The sequence below is a fragment of the Lissotriton vulgaris genome, chromosome 2_1, assembly GCF_964263255.1.
Source record: "Lissotriton vulgaris chromosome 2_1, aLisVul1.2, whole genome shotgun sequence".
In the NCBI taxonomy this organism is placed as follows: Eukaryota; Metazoa; Chordata; class Amphibia; order Caudata; family Salamandridae; genus Lissotriton; species Lissotriton vulgaris.
This window is the reverse complement of record NC_141687.1, coordinates 35,297,436-35,322,528: the sequence shown is the minus strand read 5'-3', so window position 1 is coordinate 35,322,528 and position 25,093 is coordinate 35,297,436. Positions and strand designations below refer to the sequence as shown.

Below are 25,093 nucleotides of genomic sequence, written 5' to 3'. Positions count from 1 at the left end.
TCCTGCCATCGGTTTGACCATGTACCGCTTTCGCAGCCTCACCAACGACCCCACCTCCGCCAGAGCCAGCTTCCAGGACGGAATGAAAGACATCGCAGACTGGATGAAGCTCAACCGTCTGAAACTGAACTCAGACAAGATGGAAGTCCTCATCCTCTGCCCATCCATCTCTTCTTGGGACGACTCCTGGTGGCCCCCTGCTCTGGGCCCCCCACCCAAGCCCACGGACCACGCACGCAACCTGGGCTTCATCCTTGACTCCTCCCTCACGATGGCCAGGCAAGTTAACGCCGTTACCTCCTCCTGCTCAACACACTCCGCATGCTCCGTAAGATCTTCCGCTGGATCCCCACTGGAACCAGGAAACCGGTCACCCAGGCCCTCGTCACCAGGCGTCTGGACTACGGGAACGCCCTCTACGCTGGGACCACTGCCAAACTACAGAAAAGACTCCAGCGCATCCAGAACGCCTCAGCACGACTCGTCTTGGACATCCCCCGACACAGCCACATCTCTGCCCACCTGAGGGACCTGCACTGGCTCCCCGTCAGCAAAAGGATCACGTTCAGACTCCTCACCCACGCACACAAGGCTCTCCATGACTTGGGCCCCAAATACTTCAACAACCGCCTCACGTAGTACACGCCAACCCGCCAGCTCCGCTCCGCCAGCCTCGCCCTCGCCACCGTCCCACGGATCCGCAGAACGCCCACCGGAGGAAGATCCTTCACCTACCTGGCGGCCAAGACCTGGAACATCCTCCCCACCCACCTACGACTCACCCAGGACCATCTCACCTTCAGGAAGCAACTCAAGACCTGGCTTTTCGAGCAGTAGCAGCCCCCGCCCCCCACCTCACCCCCCCCCAACGCCTTGAGACCCTAGCGGGTGAGTAACGCGCTTTACAAATACTCTTGATTGATTGATAATGTTCCTCCTGGTTCTGTTAACATTTTTGTTTAGAGGAGTTTCATTTTTTGTGACCCTTTAATTAAAGCCTGGCTATGAATCCAACTACCCCTTGCCAGTTTGAATGTTTAAGGCCCTACATTTAATCCTGAAGGTGAAACTACAAATCCCAGAAACAAGTGCCATGGCTAACAAGACAGCAGTAGCTGAATTATTGATGTTTGACAGTTTATTTAAACCATAGAAACAATTCTACAGTAGCACTGTGCCCTTGCAAGGATTAGATATTAATCGTTTGGTAGAATGTTGCCATGACAGTGCACAGATGAATCAGCCAGCCCAACTCACCCAGACAACTTCCACTTCTATTAGGGAGAGACATTTCAGGATAAAAATACAAGCTCTTGAAAAGAGACTTGACCTGCTTCTGTTGTTTCAGCTAGGACAGCAGCTTCAAGTGGGCAAACCAAAGCTGATTTAGATATGCATGCAGTGTGAGGTAGTACGTTGTGGGCAAACATGAAGCTGATTTAAATATGCATCCAATTCTCTGCACAAATAGTTGATGAAACAAGTTGATAAAAAATATGCACCGGTTGCAAAGCCTTGGTATAGTCTGCCTTCAGGACACCCTCCCGTTGTCTAATAAAAGTAGATTACATAAATATTCCCCCCCTTTGATGAAACACACTATCTGTTCCAACATGTTATGTTAATGAATTTAAGAAAATGCACTGCTACCCCTGAGTGTCCTAGAGCAGTCTAGTAAATAGACTGAATTAAAACCAGAGGGAGCATGAAAATCAAAGGAAGAGCCAGGTCTTGAATCCCTTCCCTTCTGAACACAGAATGGTTTATTTTGGCTGCTAAGCTAGAAGGCCTTTAATTCTATGTCTTTGTTACCAGAATACTGAACCACTTAACTTACTCTTTATATTGCCACTTTCAGCTAGCTGTGCTGTAGAGAAGCAAAAGCTTCATGGTGGACAGTAATAAAACAATTCAGTTTGTAAATACATTAGGCTTTGTGTGAATGCTCTGAATGACGCAAGTTTTTGTAAAGCACCTTCTCATAAATGGGATGCTGATGCTTCGTTTTAGTTTGATTGCTTGTATCACTGTCTTCCAGCCGGAACCAATAGAAACTAACACTGTTTGACCAGTAGCCTCAAATAATGGAAGCAGACTGAAACGATTTTGTGCTTTCAACAGCAAATTAACTAAAGTCCCACTTTTTTTAAAATAAAACTCCTTGACCGGATGGGTGGTGATCCAAGCTGTGTAGGCCACCAATTCATAGACCAAGGGATCGAGTCCAATTCGGGAAAAACCGCTCCGAATAGCCGTTCGGAGCGTTGTTCCCGTACCAATCGTACCCTGCAACGTTCCCTGTACGTACGATGAAGTACGATTCGTACCAGGAGCTGGACTCCATACGAATCATACAGAGACAGTACGAATCAAATCCCCGTACGAATCTCCCTCGGAACCCACTGTACGCCACATCAGTACGGTTCGCGTCTATTTTTTCCGACCCAGCAAGTACGATTCGTGTCAGGTACGCACCGTACGACCCTTTTTCTACGGGAGCTGAAAACAGCCGCGAAAGCAGAGTTCGCCCCGAAACAGGTACGGAACGCCCCCCCGGTACGGTGTGTACACCCAATGATCGCAGGGGTACGGTGCGTACCCCTGCGATCATGGGGTGTACACACCTTACCCCTGCGATCATGGGGTGTACGGACCGTATCTCATGTTTTCTGGGTGTACGGTGCGAACACCCTGCCATCGCAGGGGTACGGTGCATACACCCCATGATCGCAGGGGTACGCACCGTACCCCGCGATCATGGGGTGTACAGACCGTACGGTGTGTATGTGTTTGTGTGCCTTTCCGTAAGAATCGCCCTTACCTGATGTGGACCATTCGAATCGTGTCCTCATACCCCTGTCCGGATCATACTCGTCGGGTCGTACGACATGTTTACGATTCGTACGGAGAGGGCTCCGGATACGAATCGTATGGACGTTTTTTTTCCAGGATCGTAATCGACCCCCAGATGTCAGTGGATCTTACTTTTTGTCAGAGTTGAGTTTTAAGGTATTCTGTGACTGGCGGAAGCAGCAGCTGTCAGGCCTCCTTTGAACCTGCTTTTTGGCACCACACCTAGTGGATTAAAGCACTAAATACCTGCAACAGTACTACAGTAATTCGCAAATTGATAATACAAACTTACAATGAACAACATTTATAAAATACAAAATGTATTACATCGCAATAGAAAAAGAACATAATATATTAACTTTTGCATATCCCCATAATAGTTGCTTCACATACCCTATGAAATTTGTCAAGAACTTGGATATTTGTTGGTATTCTGCTGTGATCCCACATTAGCCATTCACCTCAGACGACATACCCACTTTTCCGTTTGCATACCCACAAGCTTTACACTTAACCTGCTATTTTTTTCTTGATTAGCTTATTATTTTGGAGCAACTAAATTAGTACTTGCGCAGATTGTCTGTGCACATTGATTTTTTGAAAAGATTACAAATTTATGCCACTCATCACTATATGTGCACACCAGGACAGATCTCACTTTTCTCTTACAATAATTATCAAATGTTAGTGGCAGGATTGTAGAAACAAGCATTGGCATAGCCAACAGGTCTCGCCTTTGGGACCTTATAAGTGTTTAGTTATCCGGCACAATATGCTTGGTGCAACACCATCAACTGTTGCATGGAAAAACACATAGGTCCCAAAGGTGAGACCTATTGGCTATGCCATTGCTTGTTTTCTGTATGGCACATATTGTATATGGGATGCTAATATTGCTATTAGCTAATATGGTTAATGTAAAAGTACACTGTTTAGAGGCAGCTAAGGAATATGAGTCACCGGGGAGCACAGACAAGGGGAGCTGACGCTGGTCCTACAGTGTAATAACAAGCTGGCTCCGTGGAGCCGACAGGGGAGGGAAACTGAAAGGGCGTGCTGTCAGCCTCCGGGGACAGGAGATGCGCACTCGTACGAAGTGCACATCTCCTGTCTGAGCGTACCATCTCCTGTCTCCCTTCGGGACAGAAAGCGGCAGCAATAGAGCCTCGGTAGCAAAGCAGCACATGCGCTGCATTCGCACACAAGACCTAAAAAGTTGCCATTAGATTTCTTACACTTCTCACCAGACCTGTCTTGGCGGTTCTTGAATCCAGCTTACTCCTGTCTCCAGAAATCAACAATAGATTCTCTTTTTCGATGTCATGCTTGGCCTGGTTCCACTGAGAACATTTTTGTTACATAAGAAGCAAGCACAACACTTTCTACTGCAGTCTGATATGACGTGGGTAAGGGGTTGTGCTTTCAGGAAGCCAACTGTGCTAGACGTCTTTGATGTCTGGCAGCTGGTCAGCTACACCCAAGATGATGAGGCTTCAGCAGCAGCAAGTATGGCTGAGCCACAGTAGGCACTGCCAAACGAAAACAACCAGGTCATATGCTCCTAGCTCGAAAACTTTAGACTCAGTCATGAAATGAATAAACAGAGGGCACGCAGACCCTATTGCAGTATTACTTCTGGGTGAACTTTTAGTAGGTTTCTCTTCAGGTTTTCATTTTCCATTCTTTACCCAATTAAAGCCAGGCTTATTTCCCTACATTTTGCAAGTAGTTGCTAAATGATAAATCATTTTAAATTGTCATTAATGGTTCTAACTGCTCATCAATTATTAGGCCTGGGTAAATATGCCCTTTATTGTTAGATGCAGGGTACCAAACTTTTAAAACAGACATGAGATATCTAACCCAAAGTCTCCATCAGTGGCATCTTTAGTCTGTTCTAATCCAAATCCAGAACATGTACTTTATCCGATATCCCCAATATCAAGGTGAGGTTCTTAAACTGTTAAATTACAACAGCAATGTTCACTGGTGCACCCTATATTTTTTACTTTATTAACTACTAGCTTACCCGTCGCGCGTTGCTGCGATCTCAGAAGAAAGAAAATTTAAGGAAACTTGTTATGATAAAGTTCAATTTACAATGTGTCATTTTTATTGAAACTTATTCATTTTAATATGGAAAACATTTTAAAGTGTTGTTTTAATTCTGTTTATTTATTCGAGTGCTTGTGGATAGACAGTATTTTTTGTTTTTCTGTCTGGTGTGTACACGAATAAATCAGAAGGTTTTATGATGCGTGAGCTGGCCACATACAGTTGTCCATGTGAGAAGCAGGGATTCTCCAAATCTAGTCCACACACTTGCATTGATTGTCCTTGTGCTTTGTTGATGGTCATTGCAAAAGCGAGCCGCACCGGAAACTGTAAACGTTCAGTATTGGAAAGATTATGGGGATCCTGGGGGCCGATATTTAACAAATTATTTTTTTTTTTTGCCAGAAACCTTTGCGGGAGTGTACTCAACAACTTCCCAAAGTTTCATGGCGATTGGATGAATGGTGTAGTAATGCATAAAGGACAAACAGACAGACATACTTTCGTTTTTATAGATATAGATAATGGTGCACAGTCTAAATATCGATTCTGAAATATCTACCTACAGTAATATCGAGTTGGAAATATCGAAGGTGAAGAATATCGAGGTCAAGAATATCGTTGGACAGAATATCGACCCTAAGGTAAGTAATATTGATTTTTTTATATCGATGTAAGTAATATCGAAGTTAGTAATATCGATATCAAATATATCGATGTTACTAATTTCGATGTTACTAATATCGATATGTGTTTATTGTTATGTATTTTAATATGTATTTTATATGTATGTGTTATATGTTTTTTGTTAAGTATTTTATTTGTTTTAAATTATATGTGTACTATTTTTTATATATTATTAATGTTATGTTTAAGTTAATTTTATGTTTTAGTACTGGGGCGGGTTGTGGGTTTATAGGGGAATAGGGTGGGAAGTAATTTAATTATAGTAAATTCATTATTAATTTTTAGTATTTGTAAATTAATTTTAATTAATTTTTGCGTTTAAGTTCTGTAGCGGGTTGTGGGTTTATAGGGGAATAGGGTAGGAAGTAATTTAATTGTAATTGAGTAATGATTTTTTTATTGGTATTGATATTTATTTTATTTTTAATTAATTATTAATTGGAAATTAATTATTTAAATTGGTAATTAATTTTTTTAATTGGTAATTAATGTTTGTAATTGGTAATTACTTTTTTTATTGGTAATTACTTTTTTTAAAATTGGTAATTCATATTTGTAATTGTTAATTACTTTTTATTAATTGGAAATTATTTTTATTAATTGGTAATAATTGTTTCATAAAAAAATGTTTGATTTACAACAAAAATGTATTGTTTACCATTTTTTAATTGTTAATCAATTTTTAATTATTGATATGTTTTTTGTTTTGAAAAATATTTTTGAGTTCAATATTTATTATTTGGTAACTCATATTTATTAATTAATATTTATTGGTATTTATTGTTAATGTATTGTTAATGAATTATTCAATTGTAATTATGTTTTAATAGTTATTAATGGGTATTTGCAAATGATTTAGGGTTATTTAAAAATTAAATTATTAATTATTTTATTTACAACAATCATTTATAAGTATGTTGTATTTAACTTCTAGGCTATCCAACGCTTTCCCTACTGTTGCACTCTCTGGAGTTGGAATAGTAATTTTTACCCCTACGCCATCCAATGCTTTCCCTACTGTTGCACTCTCTGGAGTTGGAATAGTAATTTTTACCCCTACGCTATCCAACGCTTTCCCTACTGGTGCAATCTCTGGAGTCGGAATAGTCATTTTTAACCCTACGCTATCTAACGTTTTCCCTACTGTTGCACTCTCTGGAGTTGGAATAGTAATTTTTACCCCTACGCTATCCAATGCTTTCCCTACTGTTGCACTCTCTGGAGTTGGAATAGTAATTTTTACCTCTACGTTATCCAACGCTTACCCTACTGTTGAACTCTCTAGAGTTGGAATAGTAAATTTTACCCCCATGCTATCCAACGCTTTCCCTACTGTTGCACTCTCTGGAGTTGGAATAGTAATTTTTACCCCTACACTATCCAATGGTTTCTCTACGGTTGCGCTCTCTGGAGTAAGAATGGTAATTTTAAATTCTATGCTATCCAATGTTTTTATTACTGTATTTTTTTTACTTATGGATTTTTAATAGTATTTTTATTTATTTAGCCATTTAATATTTTTTGTATAATTTTAGATAATGTAGTATATAATTAATTTTTAAAATATTAAAAGTATATATATATTTTTTAATTTATTAAACATAATTATTTACTTTTTATTTATGTTTTTGTTTTATGTTTGAAAATGTATTTGTAATTTATAATATTTTTTATTAAGTTATAAATTATTAAAAAAATTATTAAAACTTATTGTTAAGTATATATTATATATTTTCTGTGAATGTTTAATTAATGTATTATTATTATATATGTATTATTTATTAATTTTAAATATTATTAGATATTTTTTACTATGTTTATTTTATTTATTAGTGGTATTTACTTTATTTTACATTTATATTTTTACAGAAAAAAACGATATTTTTAACATCGATATTTTTAACATCTATATTTTTATTTCGATATTTTTGTACTTATCATGTTGTAGATAGGATGTCGATATGCTTGCCTTCGATATTTCAGGATCAATATTTCTGTAGGTCGATATTTTCTAGGTCGATATTTTGTCAGTGATTCATAGATAATGTCATTCAAACAACAAACCCCTCCTCCCTTTGCATTTTCCGTTTCCATGATATATTGTAAAAGGGCAAACATAAGGGTTCTTATGAACCTTTAAAAGGTAGAAACGCTTGATAATTAGTGCTATAGGAACGTATCTGACAACACTTCATCATGGGATCTTTCAAAGACTCACAATTGCTAAGTGGAAGAACAAGGACTAGTTGCCAGTAGTCACAAGGGAGAAAGGCTGAGAGGGGTCCCCTTTAGAGGGACAAGTGACTCCTGTTTGTGATGCTACAGGCAGGTTGTATTCCTTGAATGTCAATGTTCTGCAAATGTAAAAACATAAATGTCCTTCTGGCAGCCAATGTGCAAAAGTCTCCTCGAAGTGTGAGAGGCGTGCATGTATGTGATGCTGGGAGTGAGATCTCAGGTCAAGGAATGGTAAAGTTGCCTACCTTTAATCCTACTTCTACTTAATAAAATTTCAATTAAAATCATAAGCACTAAATAGTCCCGCCCACGTGCAGGATCCCAAATCACTTTAAAGATGAAAAAAGCAATTTTGACAGTCTATTAAAGCCTATTTTGGTCACGTGAAATTTTGTAAACAGTGTGGTTGCCACATATATTTTCATCTTATTCATCACGTGCCAGAGATGTTAACACAATGGCACATATCAGACTTGGGTATGACCAATCCAAGGTCGTGTTGGACACAAAAGGCTGTTAGTTTATAGTTAGTGGTGTGGGGCTGAAGTTCAGCTAATGCTAATCAATGTCTATGCACTGAATATTGACCTACCTGGCTTTCATGAAGATTTCACTGACTCCTTGTGGATACAGTCATGTGACTTTAACACTACATTACCAATACTTTTTTTATAAACAATGTTATTGATTTTATACAAACGTAGAAGCATGACACATTCGATCAGTGTTTCAGGACATCACAGAAGATATTGAAATTTATCGGGTACAGATAAAGGTCTCATTCTACGTCTATGGCGCAAGAATTAACTAATTCATTTAGCCTATCTGGTCGGTCCATTTGCCCCACACCCTGCGGTATTTATGGGACATCCCCGAGCATCAAATAGGGGTTTTTCCTGTGAGGTGCACCAATCCACACCCTGGCGCCATTTGGATACACTTGGGGGTTAAGGTGAGCCCATGCTGTGGCAATATCACGCTTGGCCTCTGCGATGGCTGTCCCCAGGAAAAGTCTGTCAGATCGGGACCCTTCTAGGCCATCCAGTACTCCTAAAGTGAGTTGCATGGGGTCATGGGGCACCTGCCAGCCCTGGATATGTGTGAGGTCGGACTTTATCGCAACCCAGTATAGGGCTAGGCGTAGGCAAGTCCAAGTCATGTGATAAAAGTCCGCCGGCTTATGGCCACAATAAGTTCAGTCTGGAGAGGGGTGAAGGCCTGCCTTGGAAAGACGTACTGTGGTGAGATAAGCGGTGTGCAAATATTATAGCTAGATGAGGCGGAGTCTGGCTGAAGTTGTGATGTTTGGGGGACCATTAGGGCGTTCTGCCAGTCCTCTTCCTCTAGGGTGCACACCCATCCCTCCCTCCCAACGGGTCCTGAGTGGGTCGAGCGTTGCCAAACTGTTATTAATCAGGGTACCGTATTTCCAGGATACCCCACCCTTCCCCAGGTTCCCCATCATGACCTGAGCCTCTAGTGGGCGGAACTCGGGGAGTGTTGTGCCCATAGAGATATGTGCGCCAACAGCATGGTGTAGCTGTCAGCTGTCAAACAGTGGTATGAAGGGTGTATCGACCCAGCAAGTCCTGGAATGTTCTAATCACCCAGACATCACCTAGTAGCGATATACCTATATAATCTCATCATGTGAACCCCGCGAGCTCCGCCACGTCCCCCAGCAATCTGCCCTGCAAGAGGGGTGTCTGTTGGATTAGCTTTTTGTACCAATTCGTGTGTCTAAGGGTCATGCGCCAGGCCGTCAGGACCGCCATAGTGATAGGCGGCAGTGTTGTAGGTATTGGGCTGCCATATAGGAATGCCTGGATTTTAGGGAATTCCAGGTTCATGACAAATACTTTTAGACAGACTAAATGTTGGTCTGTGCATGATTTTAAATGTGCAACTATGATTCACAAGTTAATGGAATGGCATGACAAGGTGGATGCATGGACACAAGTACACACCGATCAGAAGCAATTTACTTACTATTCGTCCATCAAGGAGTGATGTGCTGCATAGATCTAATTCTAGAGTTGAGGGGCACCATCAAACTAGTTTGAAAATGCTGAAATATAATATAGAACCTGGTCGGACAACTCTGCTTTGGCTGTGGCCATAACAATATGTGAAACAAGCAGGATAAATTGCAGGTGACATTTTAAGGTAAGAACCTATCAGATGCATTATCTGCTTATCACAGAGAAGGGATAATTGTTATAGATGGGATTGTTGTCTTATTTGAATGCAATGTAGGGCCTGTTCATAGTATTAGTGCAGTTCGTGAAGCATTTAAATCCTTGATTCGTGGCTTCTGGATCTCATATGAGGCAGAGGTGCTGAAATCTCTTAGAGAAGAACTGGACAAACTAGAAGCGCTAGGCTATGGTCTGGAGGCACAGAATGAAGATTCAGGGGATAATAAAGTTCTAGTGAGTATCGTGCAGAAACTAAATTGCTTTCAGGACACATCGAAGTGGGCAGTAAAATTCCCTAGATAGAGTAGGTTGGCTAGGAAGTATGGGGAAGGGTCACACAGGTAGGATTCTGGCTTCACAGTAATGTTCAGGAAAACAACCACTTTAATTTTAGCGGGGTAAGTACCTCACAAGTGTTATTGGTGGTATCTGACTTGCAGATTAAAAACCTTTTAACGTCATATTATATCATACCAATGTGCCCTCTATGCTTCTAACTTAAGAGGACCACAAAATGTTACTAGCAGTAAAGGCAGTACTCAATATTGGGTATCTTTAATAGACTAACAGGATTGAATCATTCCCAGTCACCGAGCTGCGAGTCCCACAGGAGTATGCAAGTTAGCGGTAAAGTCAGACTTCTATAAAAAGAGAAATCATTTACTTGAGTACACTGTTCACCTCATTAGAAGAAACCCACAGTTCAACCAATGAGGTGAAAGCAGATGAACTCCACTCGGCCTGCAGTTTCCATACTTGATTTTCTAAAGCACAAGCGTGAAAGGAGAGAGTGTCTAAAGTGTCTAAATGGGGAAGAACGCAGCTCAGATGCGAATCTATGAATTGTACCAAAGCTGGAGAACTGCAGTCATAAGCAAGTAACATTTTTTTTTCCATCATAGACTCACATGCGTGAATCTGAGAAGCTAGCAGTATGGAACACGTAACATGTCATAAACCAATTAAACAATATAGAGCAATGTCTGGAAAACACTGATCGGACATACTCTGGTGATGGAGCAGCAAGAGCTTTACCTGGGTGAAATAGATTGTGAAGACTGTCTGCTGAGTCTATAGACACACGTGCACATGCACACGTACACGCGCACACAGACCTGCAGCTGGTCAATAGCAGTAACTTACCAGTTGATGATTGGTTTAGGCTCGCCACAGGCACGGACAGTCATTGTCACTTTCTGACCCTCCATCACCGACTGATCCTTAAGAGTGACCTGCAGGAAACAAAGCACAAAGTGACTGCTGGTACCATTGGGATGGAATGGGAATTGATTTACAGTATACCAAAGGCTATCCAGCATGAGCTTCTCACTCACAAATACATCTTTCTGGCTGTCACGGAGAACACGCACACACATTAAAGCGGTATTTTACATTTCAGGGAGTTTTTCGAAATAAAGAGTCAAGAATATACATACAAATTCCTAGTTCATTTAGGCTCAATTCTGAGTGCCCAGGGTTTCCAGTCCAGAATTACTGGGTGCACAAATATCATAACTGGTAATTCGGGAGACACTAGGCCTGGTATTGCCAGATGTGAATGAGCACACAGTGCAGTTGCTGCAGAAACAGGGGTAGAAGCTGCAGGAAGTAGCACTGGCTGGTTTCTGCCTAAGCCATGTAGCAATATGGGAGAACATAAAACGCTACCACCCACAAGCAAGCCAGAGACTCCTATGTTGGCGGGGTCAGTGCCTGACAACCACCCCTCCTTCCTCCCCCCACAGCTGTGATGGTGGGTACAAGTCCATTGCTAGCAAAATAAGAAAACTCCAGGCCATTGGCAGAGTCTGGGGCTATTGGATCCACCACTCTCTATCCCCTGATGCAAGAGGAGGAACAAGCTAGGACTAAGTCAGAGGATGGGGCTGAGTCTGCCCCACTTGGTTAGAACACTCGATGAGCAGAAAAGAATCACTCACCCAAATCAGACAGACTCATAATGAGGGAATTGGAGGATAATCCCACATTACAGCATTGTAAGTTAATTTTTAAGATGATATAAACCGTACCACTCTCTGAAAGATCTCTGGACGAATGGGCAGCCGCATAGCCGTCGAAGGATGATACTCACCTCTCCTGAAGACTTCTTTCTTTACATTCATATCTTTTTGAGGGATACTAAAGAACAGCGTAGGAATATAAATCTAGGTTATAATAAAAAAAGGAAGATGTAAATTGTAGTTGGGCTAAAATAGTCACCTATTGACAGTGTCTTAAAGGGAGTGCATAGCTAATGGGCCACAAGATTGCTGCCTACGCTCATAATTCCAAGTCCATCTCCCCTAAATTGTAAAAATTATAAAGTTCCCACAGGAAAACGAACATGTGAAGTTGCAGCAGCCTACACAGAAAACGAATAGGTCCACATAAACTTGATAAACAGGAGAAACTTGATAAACAGATCAACAGTTACATGCTGCCTTACATTGATAGCACGATGATGTGGACACAGGTTAGGGAGAACTGGCCAGGTTTATGACATTGTGGACTAACACATCATCAACGAGACAGAACGATAACACACAGGTGTTCATGTGGATTCTGGAGGAACAAATGTGAAAGTAATAATGAAATTGGAGATGACTGAACACAGAAAAGAGTGAGCACTAGATGGTTTGTTTTGTTAGTCTTGAGAGCGCTGCTAGCACAACCACCATCAAGCCGATTATGTATGCTAAAGTCTAAATGCAAATAACAGAGAAACAAAATATCCACAGCATAAAGCACAACACATCAACTATTCAAACTGTCAAAGCTGTAAACTGTAAATAAATCTAAAGTTATTCTACCTGAAATCTAACAAACGGTTGTTGTAGTATGTAGTAAGTCTCTGATGTGCATCACCTGCCAATATGTTTAATCAATCCCCAAGAACAACCTTAGCCATTAACCGTTCCCCTTCAGCTAACTGACACCAGAAAACCCATTCACTTCCATCGCTCTTAGTTAAAGATGACCCTTGCCTCCTGCAAGGCTCAGTAAAAGACAGCCCATTCCTTCTGTAATGCACAATTAAAAAATAACCCCTGCCTCCTGGTATGGCTGGACCTCTCAGCTTTTGCAGACACTTTCTACCATTCCAATCTTATCCACACCTTGAAGTCTTTATTGTTCTTCACTGGTTCTTCTCCTAAATATCCAGCAAATACTAGTTTGTTTAAATGAACACCTTCAGGGCTCAGAAGAACCCTATCACTTGTCGAGTCCCCTGGGTTCCATCTTTTTCTCCTTCATCTTGAATCTCTACATTCAGCCTCTGGGAGCTCTACTTACTGATCTATTAACAGCAAAAAACCACTACATTTATCAACAGCATACAACTGTACTCGCAAGTCAACACTTCAAACACCGCATGCACCTTTCAGGCCTGGATGTCCAGCATCCAACTGAATCGTAACCTCATCAAGACTGAATTCCTGTTATTTGCCAAGAACAAGCAACAACTGAGTGACTTGGATTTGGACAGATTCAGAATCTTGCTTTTAGCTTAAGCCAAGTCACTTGGAAACACACAGGATACCAGCTTCACTCTCAAGGAACGTATTGCCAAGAAAACAAAGATGGCCTAGTACCAGCTCTCTCTGCTATGAAAGAAAAACCCTCCCTCCCAGAATCATGTGACTTCACAACTGCTGTTCAAACTTGCACTCCTGCAATGTCGATGGTGGGAAAGTCCTGGCCCTTGACCAAGATTCCACACTGCCCTCCATTAAGGGCGTTCGACACATGTCATCCAAGGCCTGAAGAAATATGACCACATCACCCCTAAACTGATGGAACTCCTCTGGTCCCCCCCACAGGCTGGCGCTAGCTTCAATACCAGGTGCATTATATACGAAGCCACCTCTGACAGTACACCCGCCTATTTGGATGACAAGCTCACCATCTCCAGTGGCTCTTGCCACACCCACAGCCCAGACACCAACAGACTGGTGGTAAAGAAGTGCAAAGAATGAAAAAGGTAAGGCAACAGGCCTTCTCTATCTACATACTCAGGATTTGGAACTACATCCCTTTGTCAATCAGGACCACTCCAACTCTCCCTCAAGTTGGGTAAGAGCAGCAGAACACTCCAACACAATGCATTAATAGTCCACTCCCCCCAGAGCACATTATATTTTCCATTCACTTGTTGACTGTATCTTTGTCTTTGACACTGTTCAGCTTTCCACTGCATTTTGACTAGGTTCATGCTATACAAGGAGTGAGATCTAATCCAATCAAGTCCAGTGAATGCTTCAAAGACCCACTATTTACATGGATCACCTTTCATCCAAAATGGTTTTACAACTGTTAAATTAAGAGGGCGTGGATCTGTGTGATTGGAGCATTATAGAATCATAATATAAGGCCAAATCTTCACAGGCTTGGCCTAATCAGAAGGTAGCGAGAAAGATGGTAAGGATTAGTTACTTACCTGTAATCCTAGTTCTCTTCCAGGGGTATACTCATCAAAGTCATAAGCACTGAATAGTCCCGCCCTCGTGCGGGACCCCGGAGCAATAGCCAATAATATGCATATATCTACATATATATATATATATATATATATATATATATATACATACATATAAATACACATATAATAACTATATATATATAGATAATATGCATTATACATATGCAGCCTAAAATAACCATACTAGGCTCAAAAGACTGCCCCCAAAAGCCTGAAACAAATCTTTACATTTGTAAAATAAAGACATATATAAATGACATTATATGAAAATGTAAAGAAAAAAGCACTGCCTTTGTTGTCTTTGAAACACACCACCTTTATTTTCAAAGGTAAAACAGGCAGGACCATAGAGGCAGCTTTAGCCTAGATAGGCTGCATTGTAACAATAGGAAAAAAACTGGCGCCGTGCCTTTAAGACCTCCAGGAACCTCCAGGCTCCCATCATGCACCACAGGTGACAGTTAGGTCAGTTCTTTTGGACGGGGTATAACAGTGTAATCACAGCATGGGTAATGCTAAACACAATCAGGTCTGGTATTCGTCCGGGGAGGAGGGTGGGTGTGCTTATGACTTTGATGAGTATACCCCTGGAAGAGAACTAGGATTACAGGTAAGTAACTAATCCTTCTCTTCCAGGGGATACTCATCAATAGTCATAAGCACTGAATAGAGTAGCAAGCCCATCCCATACCCTGCGGACGAACACCAGATCCTCTAGACAGCACACTATTATGTGAATTACCCAAACAAATTTCTCAGTGATGCCTGACCAACTTGGGCATCAGCTTGAGCGTCAGAATCAAGACAGTAATGGCGGGCAAATGTGTGAACCGACCGCCACGTAGCTGCCTTACAAATTTCATGCACAGGAACATTTTTAAGCATTGCTATAGTAGCAGCCTTCCCTCTAGTGGAATGAGCTCTAGGTCTACCCGTGAGCTGCTTTCGTGCCAATGTTTAACATAACAGAATGCATGACACAATCCATCTAGAAATGGACCTCTTAGTAGCAGGAAAACCCGTATTTAGAGGGCCGTAGTTCACAAATAGGTGATCAGTCTTTCTGACACTCTTAGTTTTATCAAGGTAAAACTTCAGAACTCTTTTCAAATCCAAAGAGTGCAGAGCTCTTTCTGCTGCAGAGCTCGGAGTAGCAAAAAACGTAGGTAGTGTCACTGATTGATTTATGTGAAAATCCGAGATTACTTTAGGAAGAAATCTCGGATGAGTCCGAAGTACCACTCTATTCGCATGGAAAACGAGATAGGGTTCTGTTGCACAAAACGCCTGAATCTCGCTCACCCTGCGCGCAGATGTGATAGCTACAAGGAAAGACACTTTCCACGAAAGATGTTGAAGAGAAGCTTTATGTATAGGTTCGAATGGAGGACCCATCAATTTAGACAAAACCACATTAAGCTCCCAAGGAGGTGAGGGGGCCCTCACGGGAGGATATACCTTCCTGAGACCTTCCAGGAAATCCTTTACAACTGGCATTTGAAAAAAAGAACCCTGAGAAGGGGACTTTCGATATGCTGTTATTGCTGCCAGATGTACCTTAATAGAAGAATACTGCAAACCTGCTTTCGCCAAAGAAAGTAAGTATGGTAACAGTACCTGTTCCTGACCTCGAATCGGGTCATGACCTTCAGCTGCACACCAAGTGAAAAATCGCTTCCACTTGAAAGCATATGTCCTTCTTGTAGAAGCCCTTCTTGCCTCCTTTAAGATGTACATACAATCCTGAGAAAGACCTAGGTGACCATACTGGACGAACTCAGGTACCATACTGCTAGCTTCAGGGACGGCAGGTTGGGATGGAACACCCTGCCGTTCTCTCTCGTCAACAGATCCGGACAGCAAGGAAGCCTCTTGTGCGGCACTTTGGATAGACACAGGAGATCCGGGTACCACCATTGGCGAGGCCAATCCGGAGCCACCAGAATCATGTCTGTCTTGTACTTGTACAGCTTCTTGATAACTGAGGGAATGAGTGGAATCGGTGGAAAGGCGTAGAGCAATGTCTCTGTCCAGTCTATCCACAGAGCATTCCCCTTGGATCCTCGTTGTGGGTACCTGGATGCGAAGACGCGGCATTTTGCGTTTTCTGCGTCTGCAAAGAGATCGATTTCCGGTAACCCCCAGGTTTGAAAGACGTCTTTTATTACCTCGTCTTTTAAGACCCAGTCGTGCGCCTCTGCGAAGTGTCTGCTTAGTTCGTCTGCTTGGACGTTGAGGACACCTGGCAGATGGACAGCTGTAATTTTCATACCCCGAGCCAGAAGCCACTTCCAGATTGCTTGCGCTTCCAGCGACAGAGGTCTGGATCTCGTTCCGCCCTGCTTGTTCAGATAGTACATCGTTGTTGTATTGTCCATCTGAACAAGCAGAGAGGATGTCTTGAGCACAGGAAAGAAAGCCTTGAGAGCTAGATGGACAGCTCTGAGCTCCAACATGTTGATGTGATACAGCTTTTCTTTCTCCGACCACACTCCTTGAACTTGAAGTGACTCTAGATGAGCGCCCCAACCCTGCAGGGACGCATCTGTCACCAGAGATCGTTTGGGTATGTCCTCCTGAAAAGGTACTCCCACAACCAGATGATTCCGCTGCATCCACCATTGAATGGAGATTCGCACCGCCAGAGACAGTGACAGTTTGTCTTCCCATCGGTTTGAAAACTGGGACCACTGATCCTCTAGAGACTGTTGCAGAGGTCTCATGTGTAACCTGGCGTTTGGAACAAGGAAAATGCAAGACGCCATGGATCCCAGCAGAGACGAGATCTGTCTGGCCGTTGGTCGAAGAGTCCTTAACATTGTTTGGCACTTGAGGAGAATGGATGATAGTCTCTCCTCCGAAGGATACGCTTTTGCGTCCTTTGAATCCAGAAGTGCGCCCAGGTAGTGGATCCTCTGTGTGGGATTGAGGATAGACTTTTTGAAGTTCACGTGCAGACCTAGTCTTCGCAGCTGATGAATACAGAACGTGAGATTTTGTTGAAGTAGAGCTGGAGATGCACTCTTTAGCAGCCAATCGTCTAGGTAGGGATAGACGAAGATATGCCTCTTTCTCAGGAAAGCCGCTACGACTGCCATGCACTTTGAAAAGGTGCGAGGAGCTGACTTTAGCCCGAAGGGCAAGACTGCGAACTGGTAATGATTGGTTTGTATGCAGAACCTCAGAAACTTCCGATGTTTTTGGGCAATGGGGATGTGAAAAAACGCATCCTGAAGATCTATGGAGCACATCCAGTCTTTTTGATGCAGAAGTGGGGTTATTTGATGCAACGCCAGCATTCTGAATTTTTCTCGTCGGACAAACTGATTGAGGCGCCTGAGATCTAGTATGGGCCTGTACTCCCTGCTTGGACCTTTCTTTTGAACTAGAAAGTAACGCGAGTAAATTCCTTTTCGACGTTGTGTCCTTGGGACCTCCTCGATGGCTTTCTTTTGGATTAACACCGACACTTCCTTTTTCAAAAGGTGAAGACGATGGAATACAATCTTTTGAGGAACAATTGAGGGAGGTGGAAACTTGAACCTGATTGCATATCCATTTTGCACAATATTCAGCACCCATGCGTCGTTTGTGATGTTTTTCCACTCCTCCAGGTAAAAACGCACACTTCCCCCCACCGGAGTGGTCAACGGGCTCAGGGGAAGCAAACACTCACTGCTTTTGCTGTTGCTGCTTGTTTCCAGGAGCAGACTGTCTGGAAATTCCGCCTCTTCCTCTACCAGGACGACGCTGGGAGAACTGAGATCTTCCTTGATTTTGTTGTGAAGACCATTGAGGGGTTTGAACCCTCTGCTGGCTCTGTCTCCGATCATAAGGACGGTATTTTTTCTTAAAATTGTCCTTTCTCTTTTCGAGACCTACAGCTCTCACAGTATCCAGCTCTGTCTTCATTTTTGACATTTCGTCGTCAGCATGAGACCCAAAGAGCGTTTTCCCATTAAAAGGCAGGTTTAGAATGCGTTGCTGGGCTTCAGGTTTGAGTCCCGTAAGTCTCAGCCAAGCTGAACGCCTCGCACAAAGACCATGAGCATAGCCATGCGTGGATAGATCGGAAGCATCCGCAGCTGCGCTAATCACCTGATTAGACACTAGCCCACCTTCATGAAGTATTTCCAAGAAGTCATTCTTGTCTTCTTTGGGCAGTTTTTCAGCGAATCTGGATAAGGAATCCCAAAGAGAACGGTCATAGCGACCCAATAAAGCGGAGGAGCTGGCAACCTTCATGTAGGAAGCAGAAGTGGCACACATCTTCTTTCCTACCGAATCCAAAGTCTTGCTATCCTTGTCTGGGGGAACAGACGAGGACGTTGATCCATTCTGATTCTTACGTGCCGCTGAGACGATGACCGAATCAGGTTGCGGCTCTGCTCTCAAAAATAACGGGTCAATGTCCGGAGCCCTGTACTTCTTTGCGATCCGTGAGGGGACCGCTCCCAAAGAAGCCGGTGTTAAGAACTTATGTTCGGCAGGCTCCAAAAGACCTGGAACCAGAGGAAGTAAAGGTCTCGATGATAATCTCTGGTGCAGAGTTTCGAAGATAACTGTAGTCTTCGCAGTAGAGACAGGCATCTCTATATTAAGTTTCGCTGCTCCCCGGCAAAGAACCTCATTGAAAGTGATTACGTCATCAATCGGCGATATCCTGCTCGGAGGAGTCGAAGATAACGTAGGCGAGTAATATCTCTTCGAATTCGTAGATCTTGTCGAGGATCTCGTATCACGTTTCTTGGATGATCGGTGATGTGAAGACCTCGGAGAAGGCGTCCGCCTTCTCACGGAAGGAGACTTCCTCTGCGGAGTACGTTGCCGCCTTTCAGGAGACTGGATCACTCGAAGAAGAGGTGACCTTGATCTTGACACGGTTCTTTTCGACACTGGCGACCTGGACCAAGACTTTGGAAGATTGATTCTCCTTATCTTCCAGTCTCTAAGTTCTCCCAACCATCGTGGAGATATGTTAGCTCCTGTAGGTGATGGCGCTCTTGAAGGCTCTGGAGAGATCTGAACTATATTCAGGTCAGGGGATGAAGATGAACTCCCAGAAACAGCCACAGAAACCTCAGATCGGCCTTTAGAAACCGTTCTAGGTCGTTTAGCTGCAGGCGACGTGGAACGCGGCCTTTTCGACGTCGATTTTTCCCGAGATGATCTTCTCGGCGGCGACCTCCTCGACGGCGACCTCCTCGGCGGCGAACTCCTCGGCGGCGGCGACCTCCTCGGCGGCGGCGTCCTCCTCGGCGGCGTCGTCCTCCTCAGCGGCGTCGACCTCTGCGGCGTCGTCCTCCTCGGCGGCGTCGTCGACGTCCTCGGCGTCGACCTCCTCGACGTCGAGGGTCTCTTGGGTGATGGAGTCAAGCGCTTCGACGACGAAGCTTTTCTAGGCGTCGTGTGCCTCGACTGATAAGGACTCTTCGACGTCGAAGCCTCCAATTCCCGGTTCGACGTCGATGTCATAGCGCCTCTTGACGGCGGCCTTGACTGACTTTTTGAGCCTTTCGACGGCGAACGTCGACGTCGATGAGACGACGTCGAGTCCCGTCCTCTCGTAGTCGTAGGGGAGCCAGACTTGGATCGCCTACGCTCATGGCGTCTCTCACCTCTCATCGACGGCGAATCCTTCTTCGACGGCGACCTCGACGTCGACGGAAGACGTGACGCTGATTTCGACGATTTCGAACATACCGGAACTCTAGAAGAAGATCTGTCCCTCGAACTCGACGGGGAACGATGTTTTCTCTTCTCCCCTCTTTCCTTATGTTCTTTCCGCTGAGGAGAAGGTTTCCTGGAGTGAAGTTCTTCTCTTCCACTCACGGTTTCACCTCTGTCATGCAGGAACTGAAGCCTGCTCTTCTCCCTCTCTCTTAAAGTTCTGTTTGATAACTTGCTGCAATGGTAGCAAAGCTCTGGCTTGTGTGTGGATGGAAGACAAGCCACACAGACCGAATGAGGGTCTGTTTTAGACATTTTTTTTCCACAGGCCGGACACTTATTAAATAAGGCAGGCATTTTGATTGGAAAAAAAGGTCAAAAAACCACAAAAATTGTAGAATTAGTAAGGAAAAGACTAAAGATGTCGAGTAATGATAAAAAATTGAAAGAACTACCAGAAAAAAAGTGAAAAAGAATCACCAACTGGCGAGCTCAATGCTCCAGGATCCTCGCAGAAGGAGCCGGAAAAAAGAACTGACCTAACTGTCACCTGTGGTGCATGATGGGAGCCTGGAGGTTCCTGGAGGTCTTAAAGGCACGGCGCCAGTTTTTTTCCTATTGTTACAATGCAGCCTATCTAGGCTAAAGCTGCCTCTATGGTCCTGCCTGTTTTACCTTTGAAAATAAAGGTGGTGTGTTTCAAAGACAACAAAGGCAGTGCTTTTTTCTTTACATTTTCATATAATGTCATTTATATATGTCTTTATTTTACAAATGTAAAGATTTGTTTCAGGCTTTTGGGGGCAGTCTTTTGAGCCTAGTATGGTTATTTTAGGCTGCATATGTATAATGCATATTATCTATATATATATAGTTATTATATGTGTATTTATATGTATGTATATATATATATATATATATGTAGATATATGCATATTATTGGCTATTGCTCCGGGGTCCCGCACGAGGGCGGGACTATTCAGTGCTTATGACTATTGATGAGTATCCCCTGGAAGAGAACAACTACTAACAGTCTATGGAAAGCTTGATCCAGAATCTACCCAAATAATTATTTGAGAGTGACTTAAATGTAGAAAGAGCTGATTGTGTGCACTCACATTCAGTCATGCAGTGCTAAACACCACTGTGCTTTGATTAATGTCAGGGAAGGTGTATTTAGAACACAGAGCTGTATATCAATTCTGCGATAGGGTTCAGGAAGTCTAATCATTCAGGTCTTTGACTACCTTCAAACGTTCACAATCAGGAAATACGGGGGCTGAGGCCATGTCGATGACCAAGATGGCAGCTTGGACGTGAAGCTCCGGCTCCATCGGCCAACACGAGACAGGATTCAGGCCTCAATGCTATCTATATGCATCCTGCAAATCAGAGGATGCATCGGCAATACAAGCAAAGATGAACAGTGCCATTGTCGTAGGTGAGCGACGATCAGGAGCAGAACATCAGGAGCAGGCGGGTAAGGCCTAGAGCAATCTCGGAGGCCCCACGGCAACAGGGGCCATGAGTAAGCTTGAGGTCTTAGGCTCGCAGGCCTGACTGGGCCCCCAACCCGCCCTCCACATCTCACAAGTGCCTACGAGCTGGAGTGCTGGGGAACCGTCTGACTACTGTGTATGTTGTCCCGGGTGTTGACCGAGATGTGCTCCGGAGCTGGGGTCGGACACTGCGGCCTCTGAAAATGGTGCCAATTGAGGAGGGAAGATCGAAGGAACCGATGCCGCTGATGAGTCCCCTTTCACATGCGCACACAATTATCTGGTAAGCAGCAGGCGGTGCCACTCAAGCGGACAATGCCTGTGGTCTTGCTGGACTACGGGCCTTCAGTGGACTGCTGATCATCAGATGAAGATGAGCTGAAGGGCCCTTGTGATGGTATAGGCCTCTCTCATTTGCATCCCCCTGGAGGCCACCAGCGATAATTCCTGCATTACCTTCCTGTCCAGAATATCCTTCCTTGATAGTGCCTTGTTCCCACCAGCCTGTGCTGGATGATTGTGGGCTGGCTCCACCTGGAGAATGACAATTGCAGCCTGAGGCCTGTGCTCTCCCTTGGTGTTTCTTCCCAGGACCCGCTCCTGCTTGTCAACCTGGCTGCTGCTCAGAGGACATAGGCCCCCTATACATCTCCCAGGAGGAGACCACTCCCCGAATGTCCATACATTAAATTGATTTGGGGGTTCTATCACACCTATTCACGCCCTACAGTTGCACAAGCCTGCCAGGCTTTATTTACTTGCGAGGGCCCTGAGCTTGGTAGCAGCTGCTGGGTGTGACTTGAGCCCGTTCGTGTAATATTTTCTTCACTCTGGCCTTCCCCATCTCTCTTCTGGGACATATCTCCTGCACTCCTAACATCTATTCAAGCACATCAACACCTGCACATGCTTGGTAACAAGAAGAGGGGATTCAAGGCAACATAAGGTGCAGTTTGAGCGTGCCAAGGTGGCTAGCTGACCGGAATCACTGTCGGAGGTGGAGGAGGGAAAAATGGACACAAATACCATTGAGCAACTGAGCGGCTCTGTTGCCATCATGGCTGAACTGCGTGCTGGACTTCACTCCACTGAGACACGTTTTGATGCTCACGCTGGGAGACTGGCCTGTACAGGAGAATGCTTAGATCATCACAACATCAGGTTACACGCAGCACATATATGGGCTGGAGGATGGCGCTGTGTCCATTACTAAAAGGCTGGGAAAACATCAACCGTTTCAAATGCAGCCGACAAGTCCAGGAGCACCAGGGCCTGGGGAGAGCGTTTGTCTACGCCGTCTCGAAGGGTGTCAAGTACCGCAGTCACCACCGCCTCCGTTGATTGGGCAGGGCGAAACCCCGACTGATGGGGATCGAGGCAGTTTGATTCCTCCATGAAATTAGACAGGCACTTGGCTATGTGCGCCTCCATTACCCTCGCAAGGAAGGGAAGTAGGGTAATCGGGCAGTAATTTGCCTTACAAGTTGGGTCGGCCCCAGGTTCTTTGAGGAGTGGTATGACCGTGGCTTACTTGAAGGCCAGGGGCACTAAACCAGAGGTTAGTGAGTCATTCAAGAGGGTATAGGCAGGGGTGGGTAAAGCCGAGAGGCAGTCTTTTAAGATATAAGGGGGACATCTGTCTGACTGCGCTCCGGATTTAATTCTTACTAGTAATTCCTGGAATTGTACCGGAGTAATAGAGGGGAAGCTGCTAAGGATGCCAGTGTTATTGATGGTGACTGTTGTTGGGGCTGTGGGGCTCGAGGGTTGTGGGATGCTAGCTTTTATGTCTGCTGTTTTCTCAATGAAGTAGACATTAAGTGAGTCACAGAAAGCTTGAGTCGGATTTAAACTGGGACGAACACTATCCAAATTTGTTAACTCGTTAAAGATAGAGAAGATGTCTTTAGATCTATTGGTCGAATTGAGGATGCGGGCAGAGAAGTAAGCAGATTTGGTGGAAAGAATGGACTTCATATATTCTTTCCTAGCCGTGGTGAATTTGTTCTTTAGGTCCAAGGCATAATTGCGACGCCATTGTCGCTCCAATTGGCGCACAGCCAGTTTCATTTCTTTGAGTTCAGGGGTGAACCGTTTTGGGCATCTGCTCGCCGGGCCAGTTTGACTGTCTTGTCATGGGTGTCTCTAGCTGCTTGTAGCCAGTCGGAGAGGTTGGCTTCGGAAACATTAATGTCGGGGTGAGAGGAAGGGATGGTGAGTGCCAGTGTCTCAATGAAAGCTTACTTGTCTAAGGAATTCCATTTCCTCGCTTGTACTCCTGCTGTTGTGGCGGTTGTCCTAGGAGGGGAATAAACACGGTAAATTTGAGAAGAAAGTGATCAGACCATAGGCAAAGGGTGATGATTGGCGATGTAACTATTGAGGCATTAGCCCTGATCTGGTCTAGATTATAACCTTTACAGTGGGTACGTGATGGCACTCGTTGTGAAAAGTTTAGGTTCGTAAGGAGCTCCGTAAGTTCACTCGAGTGGGGACCTTCCAGGGGGTCATTGAACCCATAATTGAAATCCCCTACCAGGACAATCCTGGCGTGGTCCATGGCCAGGTTAGCAATTTGCTCGCTCAATGCGAGAGGAAAGGATGGCATGAAACGTGGGGGCCTGTACAGAAGGACACACGCTACCGTTGTGAGAGAGGTGTCAAGTTTTAACACCAGATTTTCTGTGTCTGGTAGATGCAAACAGGTCAGATTTGTGACTGTTAAGTTGGAACATATGATAGCCGCAACTCCCCCACCGAATTTGCCTGAGCTACCGTCGGCGTGGATGATATAGTAATTAGGTGGAAGTGCAGCTATTGTGTCGGGGCGGAGTCCTGGGTCAACCAGGTCTCGGTAAGTAGGAGGATGTCTGGTTTGTTGGAGTCTAATAGTAGAAAGATATCCATCTGGTGTTTCACCAGAAAACGAGTATTTAGATAGATTATAGACAGGGAATGAGAGGGAGGGCAGGGCTCCGCCTGTCTGCTCAAGCTCAACGTGTTTGATGGAGCTATGGGAGGAGAGACATTAACTAAAATCCCATGGTTCCGGGCCCGAATAACCACATCCCTACACAGGTGGCCGTGGCCTCTGTTATATTTGAGAAGGTCATTGCGGGAGTAAGGAAATAAATGAGCAGCATGACTGGCCACAGTATCAATTTTAATATCGCTTGGCACAAACAATTGTGGTATTTACAAATATATCCAACAAGTTATGTACTTTTTTACACTCTAAACGGTTTTGGCATAATCGCATTGGAATGTTAGATACATATCCTTTATGAGAGATGATTGTTGTATTAACACAATGGAATTTAATTCAATTCATGTCTACATTGTAAAAAGTATCTTGATAACATGGCTGCCCACATTACCATGGTATTGTTGTGTATACACTTGGGGGTGTGTTT

At 44.0% G+C, this 25,093-nt stretch overlaps 1 protein-coding gene across 3 annotated transcripts in view; it reads right to left on the bottom strand.

The window, feature by feature from the left end:
• Positions 1 to 25,093, bottom strand: part of SPEG (striated muscle enriched protein kinase) — a 1,422,155-nt gene that overhangs the window by 855,148 nt on the left and 541,914 nt on the right. For all 3 annotated transcript variants that reach the window (XM_086954403.1, XM_086954404.1, XM_086954405.1), the window contains one exon: positions 11,175 to 11,263. In XM_086954403.1, coding sequence (XP_086810529.1) covers positions 11,175 to 11,263 — 89 coding nt within the window. The remainder of the gene's footprint in view (positions 1 to 11,174; positions 11,264 to 25,093) is intronic.